This window comes from Coenobita brevimanus, chromosome 86 (genome assembly GCF_032717465.1).
Source record: "Coenobita brevimanus isolate Jiangsu-jjx chromosome 86, ASM3271746v2, whole genome shotgun sequence".
Taxonomy (NCBI): domain Eukaryota; kingdom Metazoa; phylum Arthropoda; class Malacostraca; order Decapoda; family Coenobitidae; genus Coenobita; species Coenobita brevimanus.
The window spans coordinates 23931992-23958997 of NC_137039.1; the positions used below are offsets into that span (position 1 = coordinate 23931992).

Genomic DNA, 27006 nt, shown 5'->3' on the forward strand with positions numbered 1-27006 from the left:
CTTGACACACCTTATATATTTTTTTTTAATGAATAAACATTTAATGCCTTATGATTTTTTTTTTTTTTCACTTACATTTTCATTACAATACTAGATTAAGGCATTTTAGTGATACAGTAGTTAGAAATTGGGTATGATCACTTCTTTGAGACAGGCCGAACAAGAACAAATTTCCAGCAAAAAAGGAAAGTTTGCCAAGTTGATGGGGCGAGATAGGTTCAGAGAGCAAGAAAAACTGTTATAGGAGAGCCAACAAAAGTCTGCCACATTAAATGTACCACACTCAGTTACGATTCAAGCCCCTGGAATCTTGACTTCACCTCTCTAGCATAAACATCCACTTATGTGCTTCATATTACCATACATATCAGCTAGAGTCAGTCCAACATCAGTGACATCAGGGGGGAAAAAAGTACCAAATGTTCCTCACATCTTAACAGCACTTCCTGTCATCCCGTTCTCCAACCGTCACAGCGTTGTTCACTTTTGCCAGTGTTACATTTCCTGACACTACGTTGCTCTACACACTGCAGTCATGTTTAGTACTCCTTTTTAATGTGAGGTATGATGAAAGGCTAGAAGCCCACAAAATTGCTCCCTCAAAAAAAAAAAAAAATCAGACCCAAATTCAAGATCTTTTCATTTTGAGATGCCTGGACACATTGCATTTAACAAACCGGAGATCACACGCAGAAGGATATGCAGGTACGGACAGTGGAGGACAGTTTCATGGTTAGCATGTTGCATACATGAAGGATTGGGAGCAGTTGTTAACTCTTGAATTATGGAGTTGGACAGAAAAGGGATGAGTTTTCTGCCAGACAGATCCTGTGCACCTACCCTAATGGAGAAGGAATGCAAGTAGACATTTCTGAAGAGCAGTGACCATGGAAGCAACAATAGGAAAAAAAGATAAAGATGAAGCAGTGTGGCAAAGAGACTAGTTGAAGGGATTCAGTAACAGGAGATTTGATGATATGAAAAGCCATTGAAAGTTGAGAAGAGCTGTATATATATATGTGGGAAGCCCCTCACCCCCCTACACACACACACACACACACACACAAGCTACCAGTATACTCTGTATATCACTTCCATTTGTCAGCCATTTTCCACTTTCATCCTTCATGTTTCTTTTCACTTGTCTACTTTTTTGCACCTTGTTCCAAAGTAGTTTCCTGTTTTTAGTATTATGTATTGATTCTTCTTCAAAGATTGCCAGTTACCTCCTGTTTTACTAGTTATTTCACATGCTTCCTACTCTCAATGTATTCCAGTCATTCACTGGAGTCCCATTCTTGCATCCATTCAAACCTCGTTCTCTCTCCCTTCACAACACTTTGCACCTCTTCATCCCACCCAACTGTACCTTTCATGCTAGTTAACCTTATTACATAGCTTTTGCATTCTTAACCAACCACTCGTATGCATTCCACTTGTCCAATCTGTTTACTCCTAATTAATTGACTTTTAACTCCTCTGCTACTGTAACCTGCTATACACTATACAGTATTATCTGCCATATCCATTTCAAACAGGGTTGCTGGGAGCAGCCTCAGACAATTGGGTTTAGTGAGAAATAGAGAAGGCTGTGAGGTGGCATTACAAGCCAAGATGGTTATGGGAAAACTAAATATGACAGACATGGAAAGTAATCCTGGCAGAGGTCCATTGTGATGTTATAGCATGGAAATAGGCAACTGGCTAGATATTTATGGTCCCCTCCTTTAAGAAGTCATTTTTAAAAATTTACAAGAATATGTGTGGTGTGTACTGTGCATTTTTTTTTTTTAAGTAAGAGAAGTGTTCATGACAGTAGGGTGACCCACTCTCTGAATTACTGAAAACACAGAGATAAACTTTGATCGTCAGGATAGCATTAAGACTGGTGAATACCAGAGTTCCAGCTCTCCATAACACCATTCCATTCATATTGGAAGAAGTGCCTTGTTCAAGTGATGTTTGTAATCTCTAAATGTAATGAAATGCGAGCTGAAGATTCAGTGAGGTAGATGCTGGCAATAAGTATTTTCAAAGATATATGAGTTGTTTGGACATTGCCACTCTTCACCCTGCCCTAGGGTGGGAAAGGAGGTCCGGCTGATGATGAAGATGATAATGAATTGTCTGTCTGTCTAGCTGGCTGTAAAACTTTCCACAGCTAAATAAAGCTTCAGTGCTTTACCAGTGAAGGGTTACACAATAACAACATACACCAAATTTAATTATTTTATTTTATTTACAGAGAGCCTTTACTGCTGTACATAACTAATGCTCGAGATGACTAGCATGAGCATCAGTCCTTTACAACCCAAAACACAAGGCAGGTAATTGCCCAATCACCATTTCACACCAGTATGTAAAATGACATTAATATGGCACTTGTAAAGAGATTATTAATGAAGAAGTAACAGTTGATATTACAAGCTTTAATTAAGGTGCAAAATTTACTGCAATAATTCTTGATTAACTTAATATCAGAAAAATACAGGAACAAAGAATTTAATGATAAATACATCCTGCAGACGACAAAAACTGCTTCAGATCTTCATCTGAACACTTTCCTGGATTAAAAATGGAAATGGTATCTACATCATTAATAGAATTTCTACATTTTTTGAGAAAACAAAATTAATTCTGAAATAATCATTTTGCTTGAGATCTTATAAATGCTGTTCTTCATGAAAACTACTGCAAAGAATATTATACACTTACAGATACATATCTAATAGGTAATATGGAAGTATACACAACTAATGATAAATAAGTGATAAATCCAGCATTAAATATCGAATCAGTGGTCAAGCATGAAAACAAGTACTGTACTGGTACTTAATTCCTGAACAACAGATATTGCTGCTTTTTTCCTGAACAACAGATATTGCTGCTTTTTATCAACTATTAACACACTCCCATTATAAAAACATCAGAAGTGAGTATTTCATGTCTGTATATACTGTACAAGTAATTTACACCTTAACAATCTGCCCTTCCTGTACGTTATATACAAAATAATAAAGTACTAATACTGTATATATCATCACTATCTTTGAAGATTGTTTTTGTCTTCAATCTTTTGCAGGAGATTTCTGTAAAAGAAAAAAATCTATTAAGTGTCCATTCTCCATATAATATACAGTAATCAAACTACAGTCATCCATCCCTTAACATCTGCGGGGGTTAGGTAACAGAGACATCCGCGAATGTTAAAAATCTGTGGATATCTGCTGTCCCCCCCCCCCACTTAAAATCACCTTTGGACCCTCCATTTCCCTTTAAAACTAAGAAAAACCCTATGTGCATGTTTAAAACCACTTTATTTAATACAAGAACACTAGAAGTTAAAAATAATGAATAGTACTGTATACTCCTGCATGGCCTCTTCTGACTACTGTGCTCATCCCAGCTCCCTCCAAAAGGAAGAGTGTTACAATATATTTCATACACTGGATAATGCCATACTGAACTAAAACAGCCATGAACTGTGCCTGGGATAAAATTACAGTGTCAGCAGACTTCAACAAGATATTTTATTTTTTCTGTGGCCATACGCGGATATTCAAAACTATGTATGTTAAAATCGCAGATGGTAAGGGATGACTGTAGTTTCATCACATGATTCCAAAATAAGGCATGAATAATATCAGCAGCAGCAGCAATATCAAGCTCATCTACATGTACTGCACTCAGCTCTTACTTGTGTATATAGAAGAATATATAACCATTCTTCTGACGCCCTTCAGCAAAGACAACGGATTCGGGTATTTTGGAGACACACTCGTCATCGTAGTGTCGCCAAGTGTCATCATCACAGTTATATACATCAGCAACATAGTGGCCTGTGAAGCAATTTAAAATATTAGTCTTCCTGTATGGGACACACCATTTAAACAAAAGAGATCATGTACACAGTGCAGGTGGGTTACATTATATGAGTGGAATATGCTAACACTTTCGTGGTCCAACCCCCTGCAGCCAGCAGAAACCTCCTTGCTTACCCCCTCACTGCTCTCCCTTGACAGCTGAAAATCCGTGCGCACGAGTTTCTTCATTTCCGATAATTTTTGCACCATGAAATGTTTGGATTAGCAGATTTGTTTTCATACCATTAGAAGGCTGAGACTTTGTAGAATAAGATGAAAGAAAAATGACAGTGATATTGCATAAAGTAAAATAGTTATGACGAGAATAAGTTGAACTGATGTGTACGAGCACGCAGCAAATTTTATCTGCAACATAATATATGGATGCTTCTTAGAAAGTAATTTTGTGCTGCATGAGAAACGTTCCTTGCTTAGGCCCCTAATCAGGAAACCTGGGCCCCTATTCAAAAACGTTCCTAGGAAAGTCCTAAGAACTGCTCTCAGCTGGGACTGTGTCCTGGGAATCGATTCATAAACACTACCTAGGACGTACATGGCAATTCCTACGCAGGAATTTTCCCAAGTCCCAGACTTAGGAAAAGTGCTAACTGTAGCAATATTTTTTTTTCGAAAATGCAGTTTTTGGCCGAGATAGAGAGATATATTATTTAGTAAAATACTCTAAGTCACAAAATGATTATAGAAATAATGTAGGTGGATTTCTTGATGAATGTAAGTAATCCCTCTAATATCCGAACGCCCAATATCCGAACATCCCCACTAACCGGACATAATCCTCCTGGGATCCAATATTCCCAAAATGGGCCAAAAACTGCAAAAAATTAGAAAAAAATCTGACTTTTTTCCCTCCCATAATTTGAAATTCCCGCCTGGCGCCGAACAGCTGTTACACCATGGTCCCTTCACCCCTTCCTTCTTCCCCCTCCCCCCTCCCCTGTCAGGTTGCCATTTGGTATTTTTCATTACCAAGTGTGGGCCAATTTGGTAATGAAAAATTCGTTTGGTAATGCATTAGAATAATGCATTACCAAATGGATTTTTCACATGTATGAGGATACACAGGCTGGAGATGGTGGATTGTTTGCTCTCTCTGATTAATCTGCTACCGTACATAGTGTGAAAATAATCAACATGTTGTTAGTTATAAGGAGAGTGATTACATGTATTTCCACTTGTATATATAATTAGTGAAGAATATATGCTAGCTTTACAAATTTGGTAATGAAAAGTTATATTTGACAATGAAAGTTGAGGAGATTGGTAATGTGGCTGTTGCGATCTGGCAACTCTGTTACCCCATCAACATCAACAGTCACAGCTTAACTCCGATGGAGAGCAGATACTCATAACAGTGCAAGCCACAGGTGCTTGTTTTTTGTGAATAAACAGTGAATAAACTGCAATACCTTGCCACTAGAACACACAGGAATTTACAGTGTTGTGCAGTGTTAAGAAATTAGAATTTAGAGTGCAGAGGATTAACTGTGGACTGCAAACTGGCGGTTCAAACCAGTCCAGGAGCAAGGGACTTGTAAGTACCCAGAATGTTTAATATTGTATAAACTCACCTCTAAAACCTCATTTTATGGTTCTTTTGCATTTATTTCAGTCTTTTATGTCCCTTATTGGTGTGATTTGGGTCTTAAATAGGTGCAATGCATGTCCAGAGGGAGTTGTATAGGTGTTTTTCAGAGTTAGGGTCCATAAGTACAAGTCCATAAGCTGGGGCCCAATATCCGGACCTGCCTATGGCTCTATTACGTCGGATATTGGAGGGATTACTGTATCTATTTTCCAATTACATTTTCTTTTTTCTGTGGACGCTAGGCTATCGTGTATTGTAAACATACAGACGATGCGGGAGCATTCAACCTCGTTTGGCAACATATTCAGTACAGAAATGGAGACAATGGACGTAATCTTCAACAGCACAACTAACATTCTTTTACGTCCACTTTCACCAAGTATCCTAGCATCATGCACTGACCCTGGCCACTTGGCCAAACAGTTAATAATTCTGTACTTGGCATCAAAAACAACTTGTACATTAATGCTATGATACCGCTTTCTGTTCACATATTCTTCTTCAAACTCATTTGGGGCTATTATTCTCATATGTGTCCCATCAATTGCTCCAACCACCCCGGGGAAGCCAGCAATCTCCATAAATTCGATTTTTTTCCTCTGTAGTTCTTGGGGGTCTGTGGGGAACTTCAAGAATCTACACATTATTTCACGTCTGTAGAACACATTTAATATCTGTGAGATAACTCTGCTGACTGTAGGCTCTGAGGGTCCCAAATCATCACTGCTGCATAGTTGCATTTTACCTGTGCCCAAATATCTCATCAAAATGATCACTTTCATCTCCAGGGTAAGCGCCTGGTTCCTCTCAGATGGACTTTGCAGGACATCTCTTACCAAGTCAGTAACAAAAATAATTCCTGCACGATCCAAACGGTATCTGCTTATCAGTTCTGCATCACTTAATTCATTCAACACGTCCCTACGTGGGCAAAAACTTCTCTGCTGACGCCTCGGAGCTTGTTGTTGTTCAGCCATTTTCAGGTCCTAGGAATATTCCTAAGTCGTAAGTCACCTCCCTGGCTACACCTAAAATCTCCGTGTCTTAGGACCAGTCCTAGGACGTGGGAGCGTTTATAAACAAGTCCTGCGACTTGGGATCAGTTCCTACGACTTGCGACTAGTTCCTAGGTCCCAGGACCTTTTATGCATACGGGCCCTGGCCTTGATGTCGGGAGCATGACAAAATATCGCTGTCTCTAACCTGTCTTTCTTATCCAAGATTAATGAGTGTGCCATATTTGATCAACTCATACCACTACTGGACCATAGCAGAGTTGTTCCTGTTGTTCAATCAGCATACAGAAAATACCATTAAACTGAACTGCATTAACAAGAATTCATAGTGACTTGGTGGCAAACACCTGTAGTGGGATGTCATCTCTCCTAGTTCTGTTGGATCTGTATGCAGCTTTTGATACAGTAGATTATAAACTATTGTTGGATGATCTGTGTTTTTATGGTGTTCATGATAGTGCTCTTTTGCTCTATCAGTCATATCTGTCGGACAGATCTCAGAAAGTGGTTGTTGATTACACTAGCTCTGATTCTGCTCCCCTTCTATTCGGAGTCCCTCAAGGATCAGTTTTGGGCCCAATTCTATTTACTATCTACACAAGTAGTTTATCGTCTTTACTTGATGCTCACGACGTGTCCTACCATTTTTATGCTGATGACACCCAGCTCTAAGTTGTCAGGTATCAAAGATACTAAGATTAAGTCTGAATCTCTATTGTCTGATATTAAGATGGCTAAGGGGAAACTTAAGTTGAATGATGGTAAAGCTGCAATCATCATCATCAGAGGAAACAGAAGGGGTGACGACACTGATAATACTCTGGCTTTGACCAACGGCGTGTCACAGCTTCATCCAGTCAGTTCTGTTCAAAATCTGGGTGTTTATTTTATTTAATCCAGTTGTCAGAGATTGAATTTGCATATCAGAAATCTGTACTGTGAGAAAATCCCTGAAAAGATATTGCTTCTTAACACTGGTCCATGCAGTGGTCTTGTCTCGTATTGATTATTGTAATTCACTGTGGATTTGTCTTCCAAATAATATATAAACAAAAGTTCAGTCTGTGCTGAACAGGGCAGCACGGCTTATCTTTGGTCTCCCCCCGAGAACCTCAACTACACTGTTCCTAATTGAGCTGCATTGGTTACCAATGAAGACTAGAATGGAATTTTAACTGTGTCTTATTACATTCAAGGTTCTTAAGATTGGTGAACCGATGTATCTTGCTGAATTGTTAAAATTCCCATCAGCACGCCCAGGTGTGATATTACGTAGTGAAGATTATTCCTTGTGTCTTGAAGGGCCTGGAGCCATTCATCGGTCACCTTTGATTGTTCTTTTGTGTATAGAGCGCCTAGATTATAGTACATTGCAACTGTCCATGAGACAACTCTCTTCAGCTGAATCCTTTAAGAGACAAATGCGACGATCTGGAGAGAGGTACTATGACGGATGATTATAGGGTTTAATTATAGCATTTTTTTTTTTTTTTTTATAATGATGAAGCTTGTACTGTATATGAGAGATGTCACAATCCTTGCAATTGTAAAAATAATGTATGTGTGTATCGAGTGCTAGTGAATTCCCTATGTAAGAACTGGCGCTTTTGAGAAAAAGACCAAATTATTATTATTATTATCATTATTATTATTATTTGACAAGCCAAATGGTTTCCTGTACACCAGGAAACCATTTACTACGCTGGCTGGTACCATATAACCAAATTATGATGCCTGGTGGTTTAGTGGGTACTGTATTTTGTGGGATGGAAGACGCACTTTTTTGTCTCAAAATCACCTTCAAATATCCCCTTAAGCAAGACTAAGACCTTGGCTCCATTTAGAAGAATCACTTATACAGAGGATCATCTCACTGTTTGGCAGTCAAATATTTTTTAGAGTATAAAAACACCTTTGATTTATTGTAAAAAGTTACATTCACTTGTGTATATACCCAGATTTTATGATAAGAAACAGCCAGGCTCAAGAAAAAATTTAGGGTTTGTTTACAACTGGCCATGTGACAGTCTGGGGATTTAGAGGTATAGCAGTTTAGCAATTTAGCATCTAGCATACACCCTACTTTAGCAGGCTAACATGATCACTGGTGAACTCCCTGCTAACCTTCTGAAATGCAGTCATGATCACTTTGCTTGCCATCCACTCAGTAACTAGTAAGGGAATCATACTGGAGATGATGGCTAGCATGACATTTGAGTAATTGTAACAGACGTCTGTCTCATATGGAAATTCTATAACCCTTGTTTGGCTGGCTTCTCTTGCTGATAATTAGTTTTGTTCGAGACAAGAATATAATAGAAGGAAACAGTTTTATATTACCATTACTGAAAAACGGGAAAAACAACTGCAACATTAAACAGTACAGTTTTTTAGCAGTTTAGCACCTAGCGTTCCCCCAACTCTCATAACATGATCACTTCTGAACCCCTTGCTAACCTTCAGAAAGGCAATAATGATCACTTCACTTGCTATCCAATCACTAACTAGCAAGGGAATCATATTGGTGATGTTGGCTAGCATGACTTTTGTTGAGTCATTGTAACAGACATCTGTCTCATATGGAAATTCAAAAACCCTTGTTAGGCTGGCATCTCTTACTGATATTTTGTTTCATTCAATACAAGAGCATCATAGATGGAAGCAGTCTTATATTACTGTTAGTGAAAAATGGGAAAAACAGTTGCAACATTAAATAATACTTCCCGAAATTACAGCATTATTAGCGGTTTAGCACCTAGCGTTGTCTGTGATTCTAAAACTCAGTACATGCAGGCATTTGTTTTGGAGATATAGTGTATTCCTTCACTTAATGGCCTTTGTATTTTCTTAAATGAACGAAAGAACGGGTTTTATTGAGTTTTGTTTTTTTAAGTTCATTTCATGAAAAATATTACTTATCTCTATATATTGATACATATTTAGTGTACTTTTAATAGAGATGAACATAACGTCTCAAATGATTGTGCGAAAGGAATCGGACCCTTCGGACCTCATAAACCAACCGGTAGTGTTAAGATGGTGTCGTGGTATGGAGTACCATTTTATAAGGAAGGGGTTGTTTGTTTGTTTTCTTGTCTTGTCTTGTACCCTTCTTTAAATAAAAATAAAGACACCAAACATATATATACAATACTGAAGACAGACTCTAATGTGTTAAGATAAGTGTCATGGAATGCAGTAACATTACGTAAGGTAGGGGTTGTTTGTTTTCATGTCTTGTACTCTTCTTTTACATAAAAATAAAGAAACCAAAGACAGATATACAGTAATGAATAGAGATTCTGAAAGGTGAGTGTGTATTTTAGTGAAAAATACTCATATCAAGCAACATTTCTGTAGTCTTGGTCAAGACATACTTTTTTTCTCAGAACTTCCCTTCCAGAATTAGTGTGTGTCTTTCACATTGCAGCATCTAACATGTCACGAAATACGGTAATTAAGGTGCTTCAATTGGACTAAGCCTGTGTACGTTTATATCCAAGGGGTAGTTGGAGGTTATTGCTCATGTAATGCCACTCGCGGATGGGTGGGCCTGGTCACTCATCTTACATGCCAGGACCAACTTGCCTAGCCCCGGGTTCCTACGCTCCTCACAGGGTGACACAGGAGTGGATCATGGATGGATTATTATTATTATTACAGTATTATTATTAACTCTCCCTCGCCAGTTGAAAATCTGTATGCTCGAGTTTATTCTTTTCTGATCACTTTTTCACCTCAAATATTTGGATTAGTGGATTTGTTTTTATACCGTTAGAAAAACCGAGACTTTGTAAAGTAAGATGAAAGAAAAAAGAAAGTGATATTGCATAAAGTAAAACAGTTATGATAAGTATAAGCTGAAAAAGCGCATAAGAATGTTTACACCACTTTACTTTCTAAGCATTTTTTTGGTCACATTTTCAAATTTTCCCATGAATGAAAATATGGCAGTATCACTGAACTGGAAATTCAGCCAGGTTAATATCAGATGAAATTTCAGGACGCTAGATGCAATTCCTGATTTATGGTGAATATTTCTTTGTTTGGACATGGATCCATGTCAAAAGAACACGGTGGACGCTTTCAGGCTGGACGCGGATCTGAGTCCAAACACTGCTAAAGTGTTAATGGCGGACGGCTTGGATAGAAAACTCTTGTATAACAGACCAGTACGTGTGTCGCGAAACTTGTATAATGGAGTACATAACTCATGGGAAAAACTGGGTTAGGTAAACGGACCCAACTAGCATCATCTAACTTGGATCTAAATTGCCCATTCTTGAATCACTGGTTTCTCACATAGCGGATGCTCTTGTAACAGGACCTGCCTGTATGTACAATTGTGAACAGTACTACATATCTACTTTTTAGTCAGTTATAAAACTTCCACAATATCTGTAAAGTTTCTTGGGCTCCAGTCATACATCACTGTCTTGTTTATCAAAATGAAGTAGATTGATAATAAATGTCTGCAACTATAAATACAAATTTTTTTTTTACAGTATCATGTATACCTAGTAAACGATAAATTTACTCCTAATGGGGTAATAAAGGATTGAATAATGGATGGATGGATGGATGAATAAAAATAATGTTGAATCACCAAAGTCAACTACAGTAGTCCTATCTAGTTATTTACAGCCAAACACCTTAATCTTCGTAGGTGTGGTTGGAAAACAATTGCCTCACCATCGTGCTACCATCTCCAGCTCACTCCCTTCATTTACCACTTCTTCCCATCCCTTCATCTCATCCTCAGTCTCCCTCCCCCCTCCTCTTCTACTCATATACTTTTCCTAGTCAATCTGTTATTCCTCCTTTTTTCACGAGGCCAAACCATCTTAGGGTACTTCTCATGCTTTCCAGCATACCTACATCAACACAACACTCCTCCACTTCGTCATTTGTCAGTCTCTCCACTCAACTCGTCATGTTCATCTCAAGTAACTCATTCCCATTCCTCTCACTCTTCATCTGTGCCCTTCCAAGAGTTCAAACTTCATTGCCATACAATACAGTGGAGATCATAATACTGCGATGCAGTCTCTTGTTTACTTTCAAGCTCACTTCCCTATTCCTTATCGTTGTTCTGAGTGGACAAATTGGCTGTACACATTTTAATGGCAGCAGAGAAAATCAGAAAATGCAATCTTACCAGTATTAGTAGTGAGTCCAAAGTGGCTGACGATGCTAATGAGTCGGTAGGCATGACTGTCGTGTTCTGCTTCCTCATCCTTGGCCTGTGGGGCTTTGATGCTGTTGTCATCATCCTGCAAGTTTAACATAAGGCATGTTTGGGAGGTAAAATATTATTTCTTATTTCTACTTGGCACTCCTCTGCCCCCCCTCTTTCTTTTCCAGAACATCATCCTGATAATTGCCCTCCCCCCATTCCTAAGGATGGAGTGAGGAAGTGTATGGAATACAGGGGGTATAATGAACATGTACAACTATCAATAGCATGTCCTGTATAATGGTTCAGACATTTATTCACACATCAATCATCCCCTTAGGTTCATCATTTTTATTTTCACATACACCTGCCAGTTAATACATCAATTATCAACTATAAAAAACAACACTGAATGCAGTATGGTAATGAAACATGGGAAGTACAGGAGGAATATAAATATAGTAAAGCAATGCCCTGAAATGAGAATGGTGGTGTAGATGTTGAGCAAAATTGTGGAATATTATAAATACTAATGAAGAACAGAATATACTTAGATTTAAGAAGATTATTAGTTACTTAAGAGTGTTTGTGAAGTGATGCGTAAGGTTAAGCCAGAGTGGTTTGCCAATGTAGAAAAATAATTTAACTATGGAAGGTGAGAGATTTGACTCGAGATTTAATGTACAGGCACACAAGGAAGCTAAAAGACTGACAGAAGGTATAAATGAAGGGTTAAGTATGCTATGGTGATGCACATTAATTACTGCTCTCAATTTTAAACTGGCAGCAGACTGATTCTCTACCCCAGGTGTTAACTCACATAGTACTACACAAAGGCATCTTCAAATTTTATTCTGGTCTTATATAGATTTATTCAGCTTAGGGAGACTTTTGAAGAGAGGTTAAATATAGCTTTCATTAATGTCTTCACTCAAAAGAGACCTCCCTATACTGAATAAATAATGTGGAGGCAGTAAAAATAATACCATGTCCTGGGGGTGATAAAAGTTAGACTTCATGAATGGTGCTATGTGTGAAGTTGTCTTAAGGATGGAACTAGAAAGTCTGGAGGCTTGAATGGTGAGTGAATGGGTGTCAGGGACATTTCATTGTCACCAGTTTATTTTGTGTCTTCTTTTTCCACTACTGGATCCTACTAAACTCACTGGGATCAGCTGAGATTAGCTTAGGACAATAAGCTGAAAATGTGATCAGAAGGCAGTCAATTTGTTATCACACCAAGATATTAAAAAAAACTTATGATCTGCACAATCCATCAGCCAATCCTACATTGCCCCATGAGGAGCGTAGGAGCCCAGGGCTACAATCCATGAATTTTCAGTCAAAACCATTTTTATGAATTATAACCAACTATTCAAGAACCTAGCAAACCACTAATATTTGGTTACATTATCAAAAATGCTGCATTATCCTAATCCAATTCTGCATGCAACCTGAAGCAGTGAGATCAAAGAAGGTGTGAAGGGATGTGATTCAGGAGAAAGGAAGCCACATTCAGAATCCTTGTCTTGTACTATAAAAGGTATGAAGGTACCTGCACACCAGTGATGCATTTTCAGTTCTTTATATCCTGATGCCAAAGTAATGACACAGCATTATCTTGGTAGTGATAACTTACGCTGAACAGTAGCAGCAGCATCAAAGAAGGAAAATGAAGAAAGCACTAGCAAAAGCAGATGAGTAGGAGTCTAGTCATGACAACAAAACACATGGACAAGACTCCTACCCACCAGCTCTCACCAGCAACCACAGCACAGCCAAGAGCAACACAACATAGTAATCTCTCCAACTCACACTGTAGCAAGACTAAATCTATGAAACTGATACCTCAAATATGCTATGGGGGAAAAAAAAAAAAAAAAAAATTCATTAATGCAAGTTACATACTGTACTTTGCACAATATTTGAAAAATGCTTTTAATAAAGCAAATGAAATGAATTCTTGTCATCATCCTAATCCCAACAGGCCTTATGTCCTCAATGGCAAAGCAATCAAGAGGAAACAATGCAGCAAAGGAAATCCCTGTAACAACTAAGCATAATTATGACAGATGCAAATTTTAGTCTACAGGAAAGAAAAAGCAGGAGACAAGTTTGTATACTTTTACACCATGTCTACTTCACAGTAGGGCATGCCTGTCACTTTCCCCCTGACATATCATAGCGAATCATCTATAGGCAGTCAAACATACCATGCCTCCCTTAGCTTACAAACATGAGCTAAGAAAGAATGTACGAAGTGGAGGTGAAATATGTAAAATTTTGTCCCTCCTATTCATAAATACAAGTACAGTATCGTAATATTCATCCTCACCTGTCCTTCAGCCTGGTTTTCCTGACTAAATTATGCCCTGGTCCTGCAATGACAGTCAGATGGCGAAGGAGGTGAAATGTGTAACTTTGTCCCTGCTGTTAATAAATACAAGTACACTATCTTAATATTCATCCTCACCTGTCCATCAGCCTGGTTTTCCTGACTGTAATTCATGCCCAGATCCTGCAGCGACAGTCGGATGGCCTGCTGTATTTCATCCTCCTCTTGCATGCCCCCAACATCATCCATACTCCGACGCATCACCTCCTTCAAAATGGGGTACAGGAAACCAAATCAATATACTGTATACAGAAATTTGACTTATTAAACTCAAAAAAAAAAAAAAAAAATCAGCAGTGAATACTTTGATCCATCCATCCATCATCCAATCCCATGTCGCCCCATGAGGAGAGCAGGAACCCGGGGCCAGGCAAGCTGGTCCTGACATTTAAGATGACAGTGCCCAGCCTCACTCATCCCTGAGTGGCATTATGTTAGCAATAAACCCTAACCACCCCTTGGAATACTTTTAACACAAATAAATTACATAAATTAATAACTTAAAGCACTGGTAGCCCAGTGGTTAGTGTTGCTATGACACTGCCATTACATTACTGTCAGGGTCCAAATCCTGGTGTGGGCAGCTTGTGCCACTTGACTTGGGAGTCCATTCACCCTCTATGCACTGTTAGGTATTATGAATACTTAAGGGGTAACACCTAGGACCCTTGCACTACAGTATTTCATCCCCCCCATCCCCCAAAGTTTCCAGCAACAGTTTGAAAGTACTGTAATTAGCTGTTTATGGCACTCAATTAAGCTTCTAAACCACAAAGAACTATCAGGTGTGCCATGTTGAGCCTTGGCTGAAAAACACCAAGCTGCTTGCATCATATGCAGAACAAGCAGAGGGTGGTAGGATGGTTACACCTACCTACTTACAGTTACCACATGCCAATCCAAAGTTCATTCACTGTGGCAGCAATATGAACTCCATGTAATTTTTTTTTTTTTTTTTTTTTTTTTTTTTAAATAAATATATATAAACCAACATGCTTTCCACTTGTCCAAGCTGCTTACCTACACATATCTTAAAATAAAGCTGTTGCTTGTCACTCATACAGGAGCAAAACCTGGGCACTGCATGAAATGAGGCATTCTTAACTTCGAACATAAATGTGACTGGTAGGTTAAGTAATGGGGAAATTTACAAGAACTTGGGATGTGGCTCTTAAATGCCTAATATTTCTGCTGTATGCAGCATTAACTAAATTACTAAGGTAGTACAATGGGTGAGATGGATGCAAGCTACCTGGGACTTTGTTATTCATGTCTCTGAAAGAGACTAAAGAACTTTACTATGTACCTCTCTAGTCCATGTGTAAATAGAAAATGGTGTGGTTGATGATTTATCTACCTGGAGTTCCTCATCCTCTTTCCCAGCAGAGGTTGCCATTGTGGTTGCCCCAGATGTCTTGGCTGGACTACCAAGGTTGGGTAAGTCATCCTCGTCCTTGTTCCCCTCGCACACATTTAGTTCTGATGAGAGGTTACGGACAGTCAATGTAGCCTGCTTTGGGACTCGGGGTGTTGCCAAGCTGTGGAAGAAATATAACCATGAACCAGTGGTGTTAGATGTAAAATATGATTAGCAAACAAAATGGTGAAAACAGCAACTATCGGCTTATATAATCACACCCTTCCTGAATAAAATGGTTAGTGCCTACAGTATTCGGCATAGACAGTGGTTTATTAATGACCAAGCAGTGCCAGGTCCATGTCACTTGTTGCAAGCATGAAGAATGCTGGGGTTCTGGGAACTATTAAGTCATCATCATCATCATCCGGACCTCCTTTCCCACCCTACGGCAGGATGAGGTACCTCATATTATTTTACCCAAACAAGCAGTTAAAATATGCAGTACAAGTCAAATACAATTTCAAATACTGAAGGATAGCTTTACTAATTTCCAAGATACAGCAAACACTGAAAAATCTACAAGGAAAGTGATACAGCATTATTAGTTTCCTCAAAACAATACCACTGGGTAAGAGTGTGATTTCCAATGATTGGTGAGGCTATTCTGTATTTTCATTCACCTTGTAACTGCTTATGATGTATCAAGAGTGTGCTTCCAATGACTGGCGAGGCTGTTCTGCATTTTCATTCACCTTGTAACTGGATATGGTGTATCAGTTAACTTGAACTAAATACAGTATTAATATTTGGAAGTGAAGAAGACCCAGTCCAAAAGTATGTTTCTGCAGAGACTGTAATTTGGGAGGAAAACCTGAGCACAGTGGGAGAAATTTCTAGGTTACAAGATGGAGAAATTAGCTTTTGCAATGCAGGTGTGAGAATATGAGATGATTGGTTTACATAAAATATATATATATATATACATATATATGGCACAGGAGAGTGATAGAAATATACTGAGAAGGTACTGAGAACTCAAAGAATGTCTGATAATGAGACTGACAACATTGCTGGAAGAGGATGACTAAAGAAAGCTGAGTGACTCAGTACAGTGGTGTGACAGATGTGGAAGTTGTGCCTGAGCTGAGAGACACTGGAGAGAATCAACAGATATTTCAATTTTTTCAGCCTCTGTCTCCTTTTTAACTGATTCTCCTTATATTAAAAAGTACCTGCTTGCACAAGGATCCCAGGATGAAGGTGGAACCACATCACTCGACATGTGAGAGTCAAGGGAGAGCCAGCGGTTGACCTGTACACGGGAGGACCGCTTGATGCTCTCACCCAGCTGTGCTTTGTACTCATAACGTTTGAGCTGGACAATCAGGATCCTGTCATGAACAAGTATCACGATAATGTGAGAAACAATGTGATGACTGGTTAACTGGGTGTATTCAATAACTGATCTCATACGATGATTGCTACAGCTAGACAAATAAATAAGGAAAGAGACTACAGCTAAATGACAAATAAATATGGAAAGAGATTAGGCCTACGTCCAAGCTGAAACAATGAAAATGGAGGTAAATCAAGTTATGGTTTGTTTGTAGCATTACAGTGACTTCTTTGATTTAAACATTAATTTAACAAGAGACTACAAAGATTGAAAGCCTTAACCCCTTCATCCCCAGGATGTATGTATTTACATTCGTGCTGCGCCCAGTTAGTGTACCCATGACGTACACCCTTACGTTATATTACATCAATTTTTTCTCAGTGCTTTTCACTCGGTGGTACTGAGGTGTGGGGGTGTTTTCTGAGTCTAGTATAGGCCACCAGAGCTCTCAGAAACTCTGCCCACTGATGAGTCATGAGAGATGTGAGGATGCCCGGCCATGTCACAGTTTCCTCAGCCAATACTATCTCATTTTTTCAATATGTGGGGTGGATGTGGATGTGGTTGAGAAGATTAGGAGAAATACACTGAGGTGGTTTGGACATGTGAAGAGAATGGAGAATGAAAGACTGACTAAATGGGTGTATGCAGGTGAGGTGGAGGGAGGGAGAGGGAGGGGTAGACCGAGGACAAGGTGGAGGGATAGAGTTGAGAGGTATATGAGAGACGGGGGGTGAGTTGGGGGGAGGGTAGTAAATTGGTGGGTGACAGAGCGACTTGGAGGCGTTTTGTCTGCGGCCACCCTTTGCGGGATTAGGGCGTCGGGCTATAGATAGATAGATAGTTTTTCCTCAGCCAATACCACAGCACTTTTTCAATTTGTTTTTCCTCAGCCAATACCACAGCACTTTTTCAATTTGTTTTTCCTCAGCCAATACCACAGTATTTTTTCAATGTTTTTCCTCAGCCAATACCACAGCATTTTTTCAATTTGTGCCCTGCACTCATGGAAGCAGGACTAGGTGGCTTTATTCTCTCCCTCCCTCGCCATTTTAAGTGGCTGTTGATGGCAGTTATACCAACACTACGTCACCATGGCTAAGTCTAGTGAGGACAGATCAGATGATCTGCATGTGCTAAGTCATTCAGGTTGCAGTGATTCCTCTAAGGGTGATTTGTCTGTGAGTCATAGTGAGTTACTGGACGATGCAGAGCCTATTGAAGAGGAAAGGTGGTGGCCTGTGGTGGACATTTTCTCAGATGAGAGGCCTGGTGATGTACCACCATTATGTAAGTACATTTACATTCATCCATCCATCATCCAATTCTATGTCACTCCGTGAGAAGCATACGAGCCCGGGGCTAGGCAAGTTGGTCCTGACATTTAAGATGAGAGTGACCAGCCTCGCTCATCCCTGAGTGGCATTACGTAAGCAAAAAAACAACCACCACCCTTGGATATAAACCTACACAGGCTCAATCCGACTGAAGCACCTTAATTACCCGCTAAACCACCAAGCACCATAATTTGGTTATGTGATTACCAACCAGCATAGTAAATGGTTTCCTGGTGTACAGGAAACCATTTGGCCTGTCACCAGTGTAGGATCACCCATAGGCAGAAGGAAGAGGAAAGAGCGAAGGAAAGAAAGACAGAAAAGGAAGTGTAAAGTCACCCGTTGGCAGAAGGAAGAGGAAAGAATGAAAGAAAGACAGAAGAGAAAGGAAGGAAGGAAGAGAGGAAAGAGCAGACACCCAAAGCTGCACTACACTGAGTGAGTGGATGGTGAGCACCCCCACCAACCACCAAGTAGTACTTTTTTTTTTTTTTTTTTTTTTTTTTTTTTTTTTTTTTTTTGTATCCAACTCTGGGCAAAGGCTTCAGGGCCTATATCTCAGGGGCAGTAGCCTATCCCAAGGCCCAGTAGTCCTCCTACACCTCCACATGTCACCACTTCGGCACTAACACCCACTGTCCATACTGAATACATGCTACGGCTGTCTCATACAGGACTGGTGTATTGGTATTAGCGGGGTATTTTTACGACATGTCGGCGGGTCATCTGGTAGATCAGGAAAGTCTGCCTTTTATGAAATTCAAATCCTTAAACTGTTCCCTGCCCCAGCCGGGATTCGAACCTGGGTCCATCAGGACTGCAGGCCGCCTCTCTACCGATTCAGCCACTACTGTATTATTAATACTGTACGTATAGCCACTGAACTATTACCATATGTACTGTATTGTATAAGTACTAAATATATTGTACAATACAAAAGAGAACATAAAGGACAATTCACAGAACATATACATGTAAGAAAATCTTAAATAACATCAAGTACACATGGTGCACGGATGCAGTCAGGGGGCCTGGTATTGATGTGTAACAATGTGATGTGCATCCTGGGCATGAAGGGGTTACGATTCCTTTCCTATACTGGAACAGTCAGGTATTGCCAGAATAAAATACGTCCTTAAGCATAAAATAATTAAGAGTAAAGACAGAAAAAGAAAGTTATATGACCTGGGTAGTCTTGTGATAGAGGTAACAACAGAAGATTGATTGTGGCCACACTTGGCACACTTAAGCTCCCTCTGGTCAGCCCCCATGTATGTAGTAATGGCATCCTGGATACTTTCCCCACCTTCCTCAGGCAGATTTACATACAGACCAAAGTATTCCTGCTTTCTTCCTTCCACCTCACCACACCTGCACATAAAATCTCATTAGTATATCACCACACAGTATAAAACAAACATGCACATACCCAACTCCCAACTGCATCTATACAGGTACTCTATTTCATCACCATCATCATCATCCAATCCTGCGTTGTCCCATGAACAGCGCAGGAGGCCGGGGCTAGGCAAGTTGGCCCTTACATTTAAGATGACCACCCACACTCATCCCCGAGTGGTGTTACCTGAGTAATAAACTCTAACCACCCCTTGGATATAAACCTGCACAGGCTCAATCTGGCTACAGTGCCATCATTACCCACTAAACCACCAGATGCCAAAATTTATTTATATGGTTACCACCCAGCATAGTAAACACTTTCTTGGTGTACAGGAAACCATTTGGCTTGTCACTCAGAGCAGAGTCACCCATAGACAGAAGGAAGAGGAAAGAAAGACAGAAGAGGAAGGATGGAAAGAATGAAGGAAAAGGCAGACAAGAACAGAAAGAAAGAAGGAAGGAAGTGATGAAAGGGCAGTCACCCAAGAGCAGCACTACATCGAGTGAGTCGACGGTGAGCACCCCCTTCTACCACTACTCTATTTCATATTTTTTAAATCCAACCTATTTAATAAACAGATATCAGATTAGTGTATTCTCTTAACATAACGGCCCCTAATTTGCCAAATTTTAACTGTAACACTCTTCAAGTCAACTGAACAATCTCTTCATCTACCTAATGAATAAAGTTCAGTACCGTATATGCCACAGAGGCAGCAAACTGACTAACCCATGGCTTCAGTCTACCTCTCCTCATCACTATGTGAGTACTTCCACCACCACTTCGCCACTCACCAACTCTGTAGTTTATCATACATACCGTTACATATATCATCTAATCCTGTGTTGCCCTACGAGCAGCGTGGGAGCCCGTAGCTTGGCAAGCTGGTCCTGACATTTAAGATGAGAGTGATCAGCCTCACTCATCCCTGGGTAACATCACATGAGCAATAAACCCCAACCACCCCCTGGATATAAAACTGCACAGGCTCAATCCAGTTGGAACGCCTTAATTACCCACTAAACCACCAGGCGTCATAGTTTGGTTACATGTTTACCACCCAGCATAATAAATGGTTTCCTGGTGTACAGGAAACCATTTAGCTTGTCACTCAGTGCAGAGTCACCAATAGATAGAAGGAAAAGGAAAGAAAGAAGGAAAGAAAGACAGAGGAAAGGGCAGTCACCTGAGTGCAGCACTACATCGAGTGAGAGGATGGTCAGCGCCCCCACCTACTAAAGTACAAATTTATATATACGATTCTGAGTTGTACAGTACCATTAGGCAAAGTAGGTATACATAAGTGTCAAGTGGGTTGGTGGAGGGTTAATGCCCCTCCCTGTAAAACAAATAACTCAGAGTCAAATGGCCACCCCATACGGGATTATGGCATCTGGCAATAGATAGATAGATAGATAGGTATACATACTGAATGAACCTAGGTTTGTAAATTATGATAACCAGATATCACATTTAATGACCCACTGTTCCCCTTTTTATAGCAACACCAAGGTTCTTTTTTTTTTTTTTTTTTTTTTTTTTTTTTTTTTTTAAAAGGTCATGCTATGATGGTCTCACACCCATATGTTATCAGTTTCTGCATTACTCACCCAAGACATCTGTATGACTCAAGTAGTTGAAATTCAAAATTGTCCTTGACAGGATTTCTTGGCATAGACATTTCAGGCATCTTGCATGGTGTGGAGATCTGTGTTGGTGCTGTCAATCTTGTACCACAAGACTCACTATTCCTGTCTGATGTAAAATTTGAAGCCTCAGCTTCCACCTGAGGTTTACCCTTCCCACCTGATGTGTTGATATTTGCATGAGCAAAAACATTAATGATGCCCCCCTCAGCTTCTTCATCCTTAGAAACCTCATAGAACCTGCTTTTATGAGCACTTAAAGGCAGATCCTCATCAAGAGTTTCCTGACCAGAAAGTGAGAATACAGGCTCTGATTCCTGGACTCGGTCTGGGCTGGGGGTGGTCATGTGACAACGATCAATCTCATCTTTAGTGGTGTCAAGAATCCGTGTGAGGAACTCATTGGCATCTTGCATTTTGAAGCCAGAGAAGGAACCATCAACACGCACCAAATTCTCCTTCACAATCCTGTAATCATTCAGATTAATTAATATGGATTAGGTTGAATCTTACTATGAAAACATATACTCATATTGCATACTCAAGATGCATAAAGTACATTCATGAATTAACTCTATCAGGTTCATGGGTCAGGCAGATTATGTCTGTGCTAAATTCAGCCACTATCGCACTGGCCTACATCTTCGTGCCACAATATTATTCTTTGACCACTGTGTAAATATACTTTTCATGATAGAATGTTGGTTTTGGTGTCATTTTAAAGCTGAATAGTTGCACTTTATTGTAATATGTTCGAAAAAGGAAAACAAAGAAAATAAAAAGTCAAAATGCTGAGCTGATGTTATGTGAAAACCTAAATTTTACCTTGCCATACAAAAATATTCGGGGAAGAGGGGGGGGGGGACTACTATAGATATAAAAATCTGGTTTAAACCATTCAAAACTGCAATAAATTATGGCACCTTTACAATGATTCAAAGATTATGGTTAAATATTTCTGCATTTTATTGTGCAGTAAAGTGCATGGAAAAAGATGCACAATTTTTTTTTGAGTCTCGGCAGCATATTTGTTTCGCAATCTTTTTCTTTGATTGGTCAGAGTCAGTAGGCTACACTTTTTACGACACAATGCTAGTTGTGGTGATATTGTGAAGCTGAATAGTTGTACTTTATCGTAGTATCTTCAAGAAGGGAAAAAAAATAAGTCAAAATGACAAGTTGAAGGCAAAAAAAATTGTTACCTTGCCACAGAAAATACAGTATTCAGCAAGAAAAAAAGCAATATAAATCTGGTATAAATCATGCAAAACTACTGCCCGTCACGCACAGAGCAAGCATTCCATGACATCATGCCCGAGTCTCTTTGTTATGATGTGTAAACATGATTTATGGTGAATATTTTACAAAAGTATCTTAAAATGATGCATAAATGAGTCACCGGTTGGATATGAAATGACTCTAAAATGCGTCATCAGAATCTCAAAGGGTTAAGTGTCTGTGTTTGGGAGATATATTTGACACTCTGGAAAACCTTGTAAATAAGTCATGGTACATCTGGGGTGACATTAAAAGACATAATATACAGTAATAAGTAACTACTATATTATACATGGCAATTATGAGCTACTATGCAAAATATAATATCAACAAAGACCATGCCTGGCTCTCCATATTCATGCAATGCTATTGCTATAAAACAATGGCAATCTAGAATATACTTAACCACAACATGTGTTACCTGAGTGCGTGTTTTACCCCTGTGACTTGTCCTTTGGCACGTGATGATAGGACTTGTATGAGGCCAAGGGACAGAGAGGTGGCTGGCATGCTGAGATGTGAAGACAACACCTGGTAGTCTGACACAAATGGAGGCAATCCAAAGAGTGCCTGTAGCACAGAGTTCATGTAGCAAGTGTTGCCATAATTTGGAAACCTGTGGGTAAGGTATAAGAATAAGCATTGCTAAGGGAAGCTTGCTAGCTTCTGAATGTATCTGAACCTGAACAGAATGATGCACCACCCCAGTGCATAAACTTACAAAAATTACCGTACATAGTGACATGATACAGGTCCTTCAAAAACTTCCCCATATTAAGTTTTCTGAATTTAGCTATACATTGATTGTTGACAAATACACATGGATTCCCCACACCCTCTGTCCACGAGGGTGGCTACTGGTATGACTGCCCCACGAATAGAAATTTTACCAGAAAAATAAGGTAGTGTGGTCAGAGTTCCAATTTCCACTCCCTGAATAATAATCATCTCTGGCACAATTCTAGGCATTCAAATATACCATGAGATAGTACAAAAAGAGTCAACCCTATATTTCCTCTTTTGAGGTATGGAGATCTGAGGCCTGGCTGGTGTAGTCCAGATTATTTAAGGGTGTAAGACTGACTTGCTTCCTTGAAAGTACAGTAGGTTACATAAATCTTCAGACGTCTTAAGGGTTCCAGTTCATCAGCAACACATGGCTTTCACCCTTAACTTTACTGCTCTACCTCAAACCCTCCAGGCAACTGTTTGGTCTCATCCATAAATCAACCAGTCTCACAGATTGCTTACAATTATGTGCAAATATTATTTACCTACCAGCAAGGCTGGAAGTAAATACTTAGCCAATACTGGATAGCAATATATTAAAGACACAAGAGCTAACATAAAGCAAATCTAAGCCAAAGATCAAATCTCCGGTTTTTTATGGAGTTCACTGAAGCTTCAGGAAACGGAAAATGTGAGGACCTTCAAGTATCTAGGCAGTATGATGAGCAAGGATGAAAATTTATTTAATGACAAATGAGAAAGGACAAACAAGGGAAAGTGAGTTGCAGGTACACTGGGGGGTTATGAAATTGGAAGTGGGCATGGAGGTAAAAAATAATTGTACAACTGTATGGAAGTGAGGACAGGACTTTGCTAGAAGGAAACAAGTCAACAGTTGGAGGAATGGAGATGAGTTACCAGTATCAATGAAGGCTATGAGGAAGTTCAGATGCCCTGTTGTGCTGACAGATAAGCTGGAAACTACGGTACAGAATATGAAATAAGGTACAGTACTGAGATGGTGATGTACTGGAAACTGTAGCTATGAAGTACAGTACTGGGATGGTTTGGTCATATGGAGAGAATGAAGAGTGAAACACTAACCTGGAGAGTGTAGGCTATGTGAGTAAGGTGGAGGGAAAGAGGGAGACTGGGGATGAGGTGGGGGAACTGGGTGGAGGTAGCCTATACAGGAAGCTTAATACTGTATGTATGGTGGTGGTTTAAGATGGTGGGCAGGTAGGTACTGTATCTGGCTAAAGACACAAAAAATCATTAACAGCCTGTATAGGAAACTTGCATCACTTCATGTAAATCAACAAGAACTCACATTTCCATTTATGGTGAGTATTGGTATGAAAAGAAAGATATATGATAACTTCGGCCTCTGGGTGGGGGGATGATCTTCTCAACAGGATGACTGTAAATACACAGTCATCCTGTTGAGAAGATCATCCCCCCATGGAGTATACTCCAAAGAAGTCTGTGGTTACCAGCTAATCAACTTACCCTATTAGGTACGGCAAAGTTACTTCTGCAGTGGGTTCCTTCAACTCCGTAGGAAGATTTTCCTTCTCTGCTGCTGTTGAATATTTTGCTCCATAGGCCTTCTCAACTCTCTCAGGTGAAAAGTCATTGAGAAGTTTAGACCTGGACAAATCTACATTTTTTTTCTTACTACCAGTGTAGAAAGTGTACTCCTTCTGTTTCGTTAGCCTTGGTGGAGTGAATACTGCTTTGTCTATGTTGCCTACTATTTTGCTCTGTTTATCACAATTTTCATTTTCACTATCAGAGAATATGTTATGGATCTTTGACTCCTTTTTACTACACACACTTTTTCTACTGTCAAAAGATTCTGTATCCTTAACTTTATCAGGGGAAACTTCATAAATGAGTCTAGATCTTGGCACAGCTTTCTTTTTATTAGAATATACTTTTTTAGGGCTGCATCTAACTGGACTAAATAAAGAATTCTCTTTGTCATCTGAGGTCTTGCTTGTATGTCCAAAGATCTCCCAGTCACTGTCTGATGACACAGTGTATATATCATTTTCAGAATTAGTTTTCTTTTCGACCACAAAATCCTCAGAGTCACTGCCAAACACGTAATACGGATCTTCTGAATTTTCACTTCCGTTCACTGCACTGAATGGTCTCTTGGCTCCTTGTTGTGGCGTACTTTTCTTGCTAATCCACTTTCCAAGGCTGGACTGTTCCTCATTATGCAAAGTCCTAGAGGTACTACTGCTGACAATTCTATCAGCTCGAGAGATTATCCCCCGAGGAGTAGACTTTGAAAGGGCACCAGGATAAATTGCTTGAGGGGTACTATTAGCTCCATTCCGCTTCTTGAACCGATTAATGTAGGTTCGTCCCCCAGTGGAGTAAGGGTTGTAGCGTACCATGACTGGAAAAGAATGGAACGTTAAGCAGACATCCATGCTGAACCAACAGATACATTTCACCTTCGGTAACTATCAGTACTGGTACTTTTATGGGCAAAATATAATCTATCTATCTATTGCCAGACCCATAATCCCGTAAGGGGTGGCCATTTGACTTTGAGTTAGTTGTTTTACGGGGAGGGGCACTAACCCTCCACCAACCCACTTGTTGACACGTAGGAAGCATGTATGGTTTGGTTATATGGTTACCACCCAGCGTTGTAAATGGTTTCTTGGCTTACAGGAAACCATTAGGCTTGTCACTCAATGTAAAGCCACCTGTAATGGAAAGAAAAGCAAAATATAATGACAAGCTCAAATAACAAGTATGAAATGATTAAATAATTTTTTGCAGGGACACAGACTGATCTCAAAATACATCACTGCCCTCTGGACAAAGGTACAGTCACAGACTCCCACACCCTGACGGAGGTAACATGGGATATATATATACTGTATATATTTTTAACTGGATAATGCCTAGAGTATGAAGATGACACTGATGAATTTAGCTTGTCTAATGGTTGGCAATTTAACTCAGCCACAGGAGTACTCTAAACTCCTCGGAGTTCACTGACCTTTACCGTAAATATTATATCCCACCTGCCTTTACAGTCAGTCTATATTCAGTACAACTAAGTATACAAACTGCAGAAAGATGTCCAGACTATCCTTAGGCCCATGAGCAAAAAGTATACTTCCTATCATATGTCTTACATGAAGCATTGGTCAGAATGTAAGTGGAGACATCACAGACATTTACATACAGTACGGTACTGTAATTACACTTCACATACCATTGTCTTTGTAGGTTGATACTGTATTCTTAAATGGATAATGGTGATACAATATCTAGTACACTAAACCAAATTCAGTTCTGATTAGTTAAATGGCACTTCAATGAGGGATGGACCCTCTTGGAATATGAATGAATTCTCTGACCTCCTAAGTATACTTGGGATCAAAATTCTTGAATGCAACCAGTGACCATTATAACTTACTGCCAGGTTTGTAGCTGGTAACCACAGACTTCTTTGGAGTATACTCCATGGTACAGCAGATCTACGAACACCTAGACTACCAGTACTAGAGTTGTGGACTCCTAGTACATACAATTCTGCAAATATGACACAAATATTAGGTGACATATCAAATTTATCAAACAAACAGCAAGACTCTCTCAATTAATCTGGGAACAAAAACATTGCAAAATATATACAGGCAATCCTTTGCATTTGTAAAAGTTCTCCCCAAGTTAGGCATTTCTCAACATTCATATTGTGCAGTTTCTGTGGGATGAATGTCTGGTAGGGATTCATCAAGGATGATGGTACCAGTAATGTGAGGTTTTGAGT

At 39.5% G+C, this 27006-nt stretch overlaps 1 protein-coding gene across 1 annotated transcript; it reads right to left on the reverse strand.

Annotated features, from left to right (window-relative positions):
* Positions 1–2857: 2857 nt before the first annotated feature.
* On the reverse strand, positions 2858–25612 carry LOC145410611 (ubiquitin carboxyl-terminal hydrolase 37-like). The gene is made up of 10 exons (XM_080280724.1): positions 24714–25612; positions 22897–23091; positions 21162–21665; positions 19335–19520; positions 16649–16807; positions 15414–15594; positions 14135–14263; positions 11644–11758; positions 3698–3839; positions 2858–3089 (listed from the first exon to the last, which is right to left on the reverse strand). Exons 1-10 carry the CDS (start codon positions 25610–25612, stop codon positions 3044–3046), a joined length of 2556 nt encoding a protein of 851 aa, XP_080136850.1. The 3' UTR covers positions 2858–3043.
* Positions 25613–27006: the final 1394 nt, after the last annotated feature.